This window comes from Pinus tabuliformis, chromosome 1_1, assembly GCF_031772625.1.
Source record: "Pinus tabuliformis cultivar Carrire ecotype Pingquan chromosome 1_1, CPIR1, whole genome shotgun sequence".
NCBI lineage: Eukaryota > Viridiplantae > Streptophyta > Pinopsida > Pinales > Pinaceae > Pinus > Pinus tabuliformis.
Window position 1 is genome coordinate 993,691,853 of NC_142297.1, and position 12,195 is coordinate 993,704,047.

Consider the following 12,195-nt stretch of genomic DNA (forward strand, 5'->3'; position numbering starts at 1 on the left):
TATTTATATGGTTTTATGTTGGTTATAAGCATGGTTAAATGAGTGGTTCATGTCATGGCTATTTCATATATTTACTTGTAACTGTTAAATGGATGGATGCAAGACCTAACTGATGATGTAGTAGTTCAATGGAGAAGGACGTGATCCTTCTGGTTATGTTTCATAAGTTGTTTCAGTGATTTATGCCATGTCTTGTATCCTAGACCTGTAGGTTGCATTAATGCCAAGTGTTTGACAGAATGTCATACCGGTTGGGAATGCTCACGCTTAGTTCTGAGGGGGATTTTGATTGATCAACATGATTATTATGTTTTTAATGATTTCTGAAAGTTACAACAAGTTCTGGGCAGAGGCCAAGATTCTAGGCTAGAAAAGTGGCTCAAATCTTGAGGTCGTTGGCACAAAAGTAGAAATTTTGGACCACGGTCATTGGCAAGTAGGTCTATGGGAGTGACTTTGGGTTTTTGGTCACTCCCTTGCCCATATCATGAGAGCGACTGAGGCCTAAGAGTTGCAGAATAGCAGTGTGACCCAGGGATAGGCTGTCTGAGTGGCTGACTTGTCTCCTCATGCGTCTGTTGATGATGTTAGATGGTTGTATATGATGTTCTATCAATTCCACTTCCTTAAGGTGACATGGGAGGTTGAATCTTATTGTAGCAACATCCCCCTCATGTTTACCCTGATTGGCATAGTTACATTGAGTAAACCTGGAAAGTGGTATTACACATTTATTCTTAATTGACTTAAATGAGATTCCATATATAATTAACTAAATGAAATAAGTTGAAAATCTTACACTCTAATTAATATTAATAACCATATTAGTTTTTAACTACTTTGGATCAATTTAAAAATGAGCCCGTGGTTTAATTAACCACCTAGTATTGAAGAAGTCTATTTGATTAGTTTTCAAATATTATTACAAAATACTTTAAATGAAGCGACAAGATTTGCAGATAGTGAACTGAGTAATCTTTAATTCACATCGTATCGACTCTATGACTAGTAGATTATAAATAGTTAAAATTTTATTCCTTGCTTACAGCTCAATTAATTTGAAGTATTTGAAAAAAAAAAACTATAAATTTTATTATTATGAAAACGTTATAATTCTATAATATTTTTTAATTCTTCGCGTAGTATATTTAAGTCATTTCCAACTCGACCGTTTGTATTTTGAATCAATTCGATAGAGTTAAGTTTATTATCACATATAAAATTTGAAGAATTATATATAAATATTATAATTATTAAATAAGGATGGGATAAAAATGCATGTTTTTGGTTTGATTATTAGAAAATAGAGAAGGAAATCATGTTATAAATTTTTTATAATATTAAAATTGATATAGTCATATAAATTAAATGGTTGGTAAATACCAATAAACATAATTCATCACAACAAGTGTTGTAAGGTAGAGTAGTCGTCCTTGTCACTTAAGTGGATGTTATGTTTTTAGAAAAATTACAAATTGATATATGAAGTGGAAAAATTAATTTCCTACTAAGGGATAAGGACTTGCATAAATTTTTGGTGGGTAATAACCACTACTAAGTTTACACATTTACACTTGTATTACTACATGTTAAAACATTGAAGAAAACATAAATAATCATAGGTAGGAACTCTAGGTAGGTATATTTATTTCCATCTTATTCCTTTTCATTTGTTTATGCAAATACTTGCTTAAATTATGGTGGGCAATAAGTGATGATAAATAGGTCATTCACCCAAATGTGAGCAATTTTCAAGGATTTTAATTTCAGATAGCTTTCCTATTGCACAAAACTTTAGAAATCATAGCATCCAAAGCATGATATCATTCACGGATGAATATGATGATTTGGAGATGAGGAGGTAAATATAACTATGAGAAAGTATAATCTGATTAACCTAGTCTTAGAAGGAGCAACTAGGATCATTCTGATCAATAGCGCCATCCATCTCCATGCCATAATTTGACAGAAGATTCTTGAGGGCACTAAAATAGGATAAATGCATTTAGGGTAAAATTCTTCCCTTTCTCTATTGTAGTTTTTTGCAAATGTCCATACAAAAATGAATAGTAGTCTTGGTTTTTACTAACTTATGTTTTATTCTTCCCTTAGAATTGTTCAAAAGAAAACTCAAAAACCCATAATAGCAATATGCATATCAATACTTACTACAATGAAGAATGCAATGTTTTGCAGTGATAATAACATTAACTATAATTTAGTAGTTGGAAACAAAAGGAAAAAACCAAAAGCAGAATCTACATCCAAATGGGTAGGGCAATTGTTTAGATTCTAAACTATAAGATGAGGATTGTTGGGTGTAACTGCCTTGACAAGCCATGTAGTATATGTATTGAATTTATTTGTTTGGGGGAAGCTTATTTTGTTTGTCATGTTGTTTTAAATATATGAACAAAATATTATTATTTTTACATTATTAAAAATATGATATAAAATATGCAAAATTGTTTATGTGCAAACATGAAAATCCTTCATCCTTTACTTAAGGACTTGCATAAATTTTTGGTGGGTAGTAACCACTACTAAGTTTTCATATTTAAACTTTTATTCCTACATGTTAAAGTGTTTAAGAAAACATAAATAATGGTAGATAGTAACTACATTATTTCTATCTTGTCCCTATTCATTTTTTATGCAAATACTTGCTTACATAATGGTGGAAAATAATGGATGGTAAATAACCATGTTAAAGTGTTGAAAAAAACATAAATAATGGTAGATATTAACTACATTATTTATATCTTGTTTATATTCAATTTTTATGCAAATTCTTGTTTAAATAATGGTGGAAAATAATGCATGGTAAATAGGTTATTTAAGTGAGTATGAGATATTTTCAAAGATTTTAGTTCTAGGTGGTTTTCCTATAAAGCTTAACAATGAAAAATTATTGCATAAATATTTAAAAATCATGGCATAAATATTGCAAGTACCTACAAAAAATATGGCAAAAAAATATGAGGGGAGAAAATAAGACCTTCAAAGTTATGTTTGAAAAATTATGTGTTCAATTATATTGAAAATTAAATATTTTTTTGAAATTTAATCATTATAACTTGGACTTGTCAATAATAAACTAATACTGTTCAATAATAAAATCATTGTCATAGTCCTACCTTGGTAGAGACTAACAAGCATCAATACACACACTTTATCATACATCTCATACAATACGACCTTCAAAGTTATGTTTGAAAAATATTTTTCTTAATGATATAGAAAATTAAATATTTTTTATTGAAATTTAAACATTATAACTTGTATTGGTCAATACTAAACTAATACTCATCAACAAGAAAATCATTACCACAATCCTACCTTGGTAGGAACTAATAAGCATCAATGCACTTACTTTATCATACATCTCAAGTTGCCATAATTTAAGAAAGAAAAGAAAATTAAATTAATTATAACTTTGTTTAAAATTATACCTATTATTATTATTATTATAATAGAGAATTGATATATACGTTAAACACATATGTATTTTAAAAAACATATAATAAGATTTTTAACGATGAGATTCAACCTCTCTTTATCATGGAGATTATTAATATGTAAATAAGATTTGTTACAATCGCAAATGCCAATACCATGGCTTATCAATACCACATGCTCAAAAAACCATAACTCATTTGATATGACACTTGCTCATATGAGGTGTTTTTTTAATTAATGAATTTAATTAAAAGGACAAAAATTGCATTGCTATTTTGGAAATAATTTTCAGTCTTTGATTTGTGTATACTACTAAGAATAATCTAGAGTATTCTTTGGATATTAAATCCCTATCATCCATCTAATAATTATTTATAATTCATTTAAAATTCAGGAAACCTTATTTCAAAATAAGCCTGCTTATTGGCATAAATGTTATTATTTTCAAATTTAAGGAGAAGCAATGGGGAAATAAAGAGTTCGAGGGAAAATGAAAATTATGATATTATAAGAAAACGATCAACCCAATCTAGAAAACCAAAATGTTCTCTTTGTGCCAGTATTAAGAAAAAATGAGCATTACCATGATTAGTACTAATTCTCATGAACTTCATTGTGAACTCTTGGTGTTGGTAAATTCCCAAAACACCATGGGATTAAATATTTTACTACTTTTGTAATCCTAAGAGCATTGAATATGAAAATAACTTTCTTAGATTGTCCTTCTTACACTTATATTTGATTTATTTTTCAAAATATTTTCCACACTACCAATCTTATTGACTTTTCAACTTAGCAAAAAGTATTCACTTACTTCCTTATGAACATAAAAAATAAAATGTTAAATAATATTAGCAAACCATGTAGATCATAGTGGATGTTAATCATTATCATCGAGGTCATCATTAATAAAATGTTAAAGAATATTAGTAGACCATATAGATATTAGTGGACGTTAATCATTATCATCATGGTCATCATTATTGTGTCCATATGCATGTCTTTTTTGGAAAATAGATTTTAGATTTTTAATTTAATTATCAATAATTATTAGGTGGATGCTATTGTCATGTGAAAAAGTATCATATAAAATGAGTTATGGTTTCTTAAGCATGTGGTATTGGGAGACCATGGTATTGTAACAAAACCTATTTACAAATTAAAAATTTCTATGATAAAATGAGATAAATCTCCAAAAAAAAATGAAAATGTTACATTATTTTTAAAGTGTTTATATGTTTAATTATATATTAATTCATTTTATTACTAATAATCATTGCGATTATTTTAAATAAAATAATAATTTATATATTTATTTTTAAACTATTTAAAATTTACTATAAAATTAATTATTCTAATGTTTATTATAAATTAATACTTATCTATACTTAATATGAATATTAATATTTTAAATAATAAAAAAATATTTTATTTATTTATATTTTCATAATTATAAATTAAATAAATTATAATTAATATAGATCGTTGGTATTCAACTAAACCTTTAATACTTTGATCTCTTTTAAAATTTCATATAGATTTATATTTATAATAAAAACATATTACTTAAACAAATAAGCCTCCATAAACATATTTACATTAATTTGAGAATTACGTAATTTCTCATCAGATAATTATTATGATATTAAACATTTTTTAGTTGAATTGCTCGTAATAACACCACTCATTATCGAAGAAATTCTCCAAAAAGTGATATATCAATAAAAAGTAATAATTTTTTTTATTTAAATAAAGTTCATATAATTTTCTAATAACTAGATTGCATGGTTCATTGTTTTTTTCATTATTTTCTTGATAATATATTTTTGAAACATTAAATGTTTTTATATCGTAACGTATTAAATATACTTTTATAAAAAAAAATTATTTTTCTTAAAAATTATTAAGTAATGGGAATTTTTATCAAAGTATCTCAGTTATTAAAACCACTTTGGAATTTTCTATGACATATCACTTTTTAGGATCATGGATTTACCACTTTTTAAGATTAATGAATTTTGACTTCTTTATCACATAATATTTTAGTGAGCATCTAATTATAGTTTATTTTACACTTTGTGGATAAAATATATCTTATAATTATAAGAATATTCTTAGTTTGATGTTATGATTTGGTTCATGGATTTGAGAGATTGTTCATCGTTGTATGAGGCAAATCACCCAAATGGATCACTTTCTTATTTGTATCAAGTAGATCCACTTGAAGGGATCACCAACACAAATTCATGAGAAAGGATCACTTCCTATTTTGTACTAGGTATATCTTTGTACCAAGCAGATTCATGAGAAGGGATCACTTCCTATCTTATATTAGGTATATCCACTCGAAGGGATCACTTCCTTTTTTGTATCAACTAGATCCACCCGAAGGGATCACCACGGTCCAGGATTCACCAAAAAGTATCACTTTCTTAGGGATCACCGCAATTCACAAAATATGTGTACCATAGATATCACTTCCTTATTTATACCTAGCAGATTCACTTGAAGGGATAGTAAGGGATGACTTCCTTATTTGTATGACGTAAATCTAGCCAAAAAGATCCCTTGCTGTTATTTTAACCACAAAATGAGACATCTAAAATGTCTAAAAAACTTATAACCTTTACATAAGAATACTTTAACCATGAAAACTTTACCAATTAAAATAACTCTTAAATCTTAATTTAATATTATAATTGTAACTGAATTAATAATAATAACAACTGTTATAACTTAGTAAATGCTATACTATTATTATTATCAATCTATTATTATGATATCATTGACTGCCACGACCACCACGCGGAGGGAAAGTTCGGAAACAAAGGACTTTAAAACGAAGAATTATTTATTTATTGCATTCACGGCTTCCTATGCGCGTGGAAATTTCTGTTAAATGGTTACATTTTCGGTTGAAATCTGAGTCCAACGTCATTGTCACTGCTTTAACGCACTGTGCGTCTATATATATGGAGAACATGTGGAGGCAATTTGTGTAAGAGGTTCTTCCAAACAGATCATATGGAAGAAATGTACAACGATGAAGCGGTGCAGGGAGATTCGATTGTCATTCCAGGGTTCAGATTCTATCCCAGGGAAGAGGAACTTGTCGATTTCCATCTCGAGGAAGGCGGCCGCCAGCTGCATTTCGATTTAATCATACCAACCTTGGACTTGTATCAATATGATCCATGGGAGTTACAAGGTAAATTTAACTTCTTTCTGCGTATTCCCCTGTTTGAATTTGATATGATGTGATCCATGGAGGTTACCAGGGAGATCACTCAGTGTGGATTCCTTCAGTTTCAATTTGAAAATGTTTTTTCGCATGAAATAGATGTATAAATGTGTTGCAGGATTAGCTAGTGATGCTCGGGAAAGGCAATGGTTCTTCTTCGTTCCAAGAGATACGAAGAAATTCCCTCGGCCAAGCAGATTGACGAAGCCGGGTTACTGGAAAGCCACCGGTTCAGACAGAGCGGTTCGCAACGAGCTGCTTCACTGCATCGGTGTTCAGAAAACTCTTGTGTTTTATAAAGGAAGAGCCCCGCTTGGACAAAGGACGGAGTGGATCATGAACGAGTATAGGATGCCCGATTTGAGTTCGTCCTCGCCCAAGGTAATCTAATAATTTTTTTAATAATGTGTTATTTATAGATGCGCACAATACACACAAAAATCTCAGCACCCAAAGAAATGAAGCACATTACTTTTCTTGGTACAAAGTTTCTGAATGATTGTAAGTTGGAATGTGCAGAAGAATGTGGATATGGTGTTATGTCGAATCTACAGAAAGTGTGCTTCTCAGAAGTCGATGGAAGAACGAACAAAGCCTGACTGGCGTTGAGAAAGAAAAACTGGTCGATTAAGTTGGTCATGAATTTGAAGGCCACCGTTAATGCCACCTCATACCAATCAAATCCGATGACAGAAACCGGGCTTCTTCATGTGGAGAATAGCAAGGGAGTATGTTGTTCTGTTGTAAATAAAATAGATAATGTAAAGAGTACGTTTGACTGCGCGGAATTAATGATGTTTTGTGAATAATCTGTGTTATCGAGGATGCCTAAATTCTGCCAATAACTGCAGTTGGAGTTGCCTAAGTTGCGGATAGACTGACTGTTTGGCCTCCGATGGGACTCCTTATGCTCTTCTGTCTAGACTCTATCTTATCCATATTTGATGAGTACTGTACCTTCATTCGGCTCAAGCATGAAGAATTAAGTACTGTACCTTCACTGTGGATATGGATATCAAGTTGTTTAAATATAAGAATTAACTAATAAACCAGGAAATGCATTTTATTCTATTATTCTCTTTTCTTTCCCAATAAAATTCAGTTTTGAGTGGAGTTGTTGATATTAAGCATTTTGATTTCCTCAGGGCTTGTCATGCCTCTCAATTAATCTATGGCATTAGCAATATCCATTCTGACTTTTGGCACTTTGGCTTTACCAGATTTCAAAAAGGGGTGGCAGGGAAAGTGTACCAATTTCATTCATTAGTATATGGGGTTTTAAGACAATATTTAAGGTAATTTTAGAGTTAATTGTCTTAACTTGAGACAAAAAGAAATTTGTGTATTGTCTTAAATATTGTCTTTAAGCGGGTATCTCAAAATTAGTGTCTTAAAAAATTGACTCTATAAAGACAATATAAAACCTATATTACTATGGGTCATTATTGTCTCTTAAAAGACAATTTCATTTGTCTCTCTATAGACAATTTCATTTGTCTCTCTATAGACATTTTCATTTTTGTCTCTTTAGAGACATTTACATTTTTGTCTCTTCAGAGACAATAGCTGAGATTAAAAACATATTGTCTCTATAAAGACTATATGTCCATAATTCCAACTATTGTCTCTCTAGAGACAATATGAAAAAATATTTACAAATAAATAAACAAAATCATTTTAAATGATTTTTTAAGGTGGTTTCAACATTTAAAGTTCCCAAATAGTGATTTTAATTACCTTAAATCTCTGTTCTTCATGCGAAAAAAAAAAGAATAAATTTCAATCCTTTTTAAAGCTCATTTTAAATCTAAATGAAAAAACAATTTCCAAAACTCAACAATTTTGGAAAGAAACCTTGAAAATAATAAGGCATCACACTTATATTTGCTCAAAATAAATTAATGTCATTGAATTTGAACATGCAAGATGCTCAGCTGGAACTTCATTTGATGACATATTATGAGGCAAAAGAAAAATGTTCAAAATTTCTCCATCCTACAAGAGAGTTTACTCTATGACATATAAATCCAAAAGCTTGAATCACATTAAATGGTGGAAAATTTAACTCATACCCTTGTATAATGTGAACCAGCTTCCTTGATAACAAAAAATTGTAATAATGTATATGCATTAAAATCTACAATTGATGGGCAACCTTGCCTGGATGAAGATTTTGCAAAAGATGGAAAATTTACAAAGGCCCTAGCAACATGATATAGGCCAATTCTCAATCTATTGGTGACCTACAAAGTTATCTCCTCCATTACTCGCTTTCACAATTTGATAGTCGCTGATGTAATATTTATTTAACATTCTCCAATCTATGTAAACCTGCTCACCACCATAAAATGCACCTAGTTGTTGTTGAGAAATATTGCACGGAAGTTTTGGGCTCTCTAGTTGAGGAAGAGGTAATGAACTATTCTGATCGATGTAGATGTATACTGCTAACCTAAAACAAAAGAAAAACCAGTCAAAAACTATAAATTCACATTTCCTTAATTTCTTATCATCCCCTAAAGCCTAGTAGATTGTAGCATAGAGTTTAATTACATTTCCCATAATTATTATCATTGGAGAAGCATTATATTAATCCAATCAGTCACATAAATTTACAAGCAGCAGTTTCATTACTTGTTGGACATATGGCACAAAGGGCATATGGAAAAATAATCCTAACAACTAATAATTCAGATGAGGATATCAAAGATTTGCAGCAAAATTCCAATAACCATTCGAAAATAATAAAAATAACATAGTTTACTAACCCAAACCTCAAAGTTGAATATATCATGTGGAGAATTCAAATGTAGTGGTAAACCCTGCATAATAATTCTGAAGGTCACTTAAATATTTACAGAAGGAATTTTTTTGTTAAATCACTATGCAAAACAAAATATTGGGAAAGAAAGCCATCAGTGAAATGAAAATGATGCATTGCCACACTAATAAATATAGGAACTCCAACAAAAATACAAATGAAAAGTAACCAATAGCTAACACAACGGATCAAACAAAATGGGTAGAAAAAATCTTTTGTGACTGTTGATAAACACACCATACAACAATTAGTATCTTATGATGGCATGTCTCTTAATGATGTATTTTGTAATGTAATGATGCTTCAATGATGCTACAATGATCTTCAATGTGATGTGTTGTCAATTTATTAAGGTCAGTATTAGAGAAACAATTTGAGTTCGGTTCCCCAAAGATGCGAGTTCCCTAGGTGAAGGCTTAGAATAGAAATCTAGATAGAACTTATCTTTATCTTATGTACTTATGTTTATTTCTTCTGCACTCATGTTCATGTTAACACTATTGTTGTTTAGAATAGAAATATAGATAGAACTTATCTTTACCTTCTGCACTTAGGTTTATTTCTTCTGCACTCATTTTCAGGTTAACACTACTACTATTAGATAGAGAAGATAGGTTTCACTAGCTAGAACTACGAGAACAATAGATTGATTTCACTATGCTTAGTTAAGCTAAGCAAACAACAATGAGAGAGAGGCTTAGATAAAGCTAATTAGTCTTACCATAATTGTTAGTTGTCATCATAATTGTTAGTTGGCATCTTGTCCAACCAAATATTATTATCTTTCTAATGATATAACGTATATATAGCTTCACGTATACTTCCATTGGATTATAATGGATTAGATTTTCCCATAGGAATTTACTCAAAATCAAATGGAATTGGAACTAAGGCTATGGAACTGATTGCTTTTTTTGCACTCTATAAACAACTTACGACAGACTTGAATGGAACTATAGTCTCCCATAGGGCTAAGACCTAAGCTAGTCCAGTTCATAGGTTGCTCTACTTAATGTTTGATTTTTCTTTCAAAATGCATGTTTCTGTTAATGCCATTTTATAGCTATTACCTTTTTGTACCTTCCTTATTTCATTCATTCCACTTAGATAGGAGTTGTTGGATTAGGGGGAAGGAAGAGAGAGAAAGGAAAGATCAAAAAGAGGAAATAAAGACATCAACTCCTGGCATCAAGTACCAACATCTATTTCTTCTTGGCATCGACTTCATTGACTATTGGGATCGACTATAGGATCACCTATTTTGGAATATGGCTAGGGTACTACTATGCCAAAGGACTATTAAAAGAAGGGGTATACTTAGATGGGGTTTAAATACTACTGGCTATTAGAATTCCCTAGAAGCTATATAAGATTAGGAATGAGAAGGATTTCTTTGAATTTACGTACCAATCAAATTTTCTTTAGCAGTATGAACTAACACTTGAGACTTAGAGTATGAAATTCATAAGATACACTTTTGTTAGTCTTTAGAGTAAGGTTGTTTATGCCCCAAATAGGTACTACTAGCCTTCAACTTGATTTTGTATTTTCCTTTGTGTTAGAGTAAGTTCTCCATGGAAACTAGCCTTATAATATCCTGATGAGTCTTAAGCAGTAAGTATTGGATCATTGTATAGGATTAGCCTCTCCCGTAGGATTAGCAAAATAGCCTAGTGGATTCTGGATTTACGAGCACCTATCAGAGTAACTAGGTTGATATGAAGAGTGAAAGGCTGGTGATCTCTTGTTTTAAGGGTTTTGGTTCCCTCTGAGGCTTATGAAGTAGTAATTCCCCTGATTACTATCTTATTGTTCCTGAGAGATTATGAGAGAGTCTGAGTGAAGTCTAAGTCTAATATCATTTCTTTTCAAGAAGAGTCTCATTTTATGAAACAATGAAACAATGAAAATATTAATCCTTAGTTAGTGTATGAGATTATTAGTTAAGTTTCAGTGTAGGATCAGATATAATAAGAGAAGTCCTAATGCTTCTATTCCTAATCTAGTTCTATCTTCCTTATAGAGTTCTATCTTTATTCTATAGTGTTGTTAACCCTTGCATAAGTATTGTATACTGAGTAATAGATTCCATAGTATTCTCTGGTTTAGGGGTTTGAAGTATCTATTTCTTCGGCCCAGGGAGTGGTCTAGTAGGTGAGGAAGTCACGAAGTTACTCCTAGTTATTTTCATCTCTCCTATCCACCTTTCTCTCCTCTAGGGCTCAGCTCATCTAAGCCAAGTATGGGATGGGTAGTATTGGTAGATAGGAAGGAACACCCAATGCCTTGGATCTCGATTCTCTCTTATTTTTCCAAAAATAAAACAAGTGATTCAACCCCACCTTCTTTGCAGATATTCTGCCTCAAGCTTTCATGAAGGGCACCCAACATATGCAAACATTCTGCAGAAGACTTTTGTGCAAGGGTTGTACCATAATTCACAAGATTGATCAACACAGGAATTTCTCCTTCCTCTGCCATGAGACCTCTTATTTCCTTCACAAAGGCCAAGTTCCTCAACATTATCGATGCAATACCTTACCGTTGATACCCATTTCTGTAGAATTCAACTAGAGTTTAGATTCCACCAAATGTAGAAACCGCGGAGGCATACTCCCTATATATGTGCATACCATCATTAAAATAAAAGATCCCTAGGATTACATTCAACTCA

At 30.9% G+C, this 12,195-nt stretch overlaps 1 protein-coding gene across 1 annotated transcript; it reads left to right on the top strand.

Annotated features, from left to right (window-relative positions):
* Positions 1-6,492: 6,492 nt before the first annotated feature.
* Positions 6,493-7,309, top strand: LOC149217895 (NAC domain-containing protein 22-like). The gene is made up of 3 exons (XM_089390402.1): positions 6,493-6,667; positions 6,819-7,081; positions 7,220-7,309. The coding sequence occupies exons 1-3, from the start codon at positions 6,493-6,495 to the stop codon at positions 7,307-7,309; spliced, it is 528 nt and encodes a 175-aa protein (XP_089246528.1).
* Positions 7,310-12,195: the final 4,886 nt, after the last annotated feature.

Coding starts and splice junctions, on each gene's coding strand:
- LOC149217895 (XM_089390402.1), top strand. CDS start 6,493: ATGTACAACGATGAAGCGGTGCAGGGAGATTCGATTGTCATTCCAGGG. Junction 6,668..6,818: donor TGATCCATGGGAGTTACAAG/GTAAATTTAACT, acceptor AATGTGTTGCAG/GATTAGCTAGTGATGCTCGG. Junction 7,082..7,219: donor TGAGTTCGTCCTCGCCCAAG/GTAATCTAATAA, acceptor TGGAATGTGCAG/AAGAATGTGGATATGGTGTT.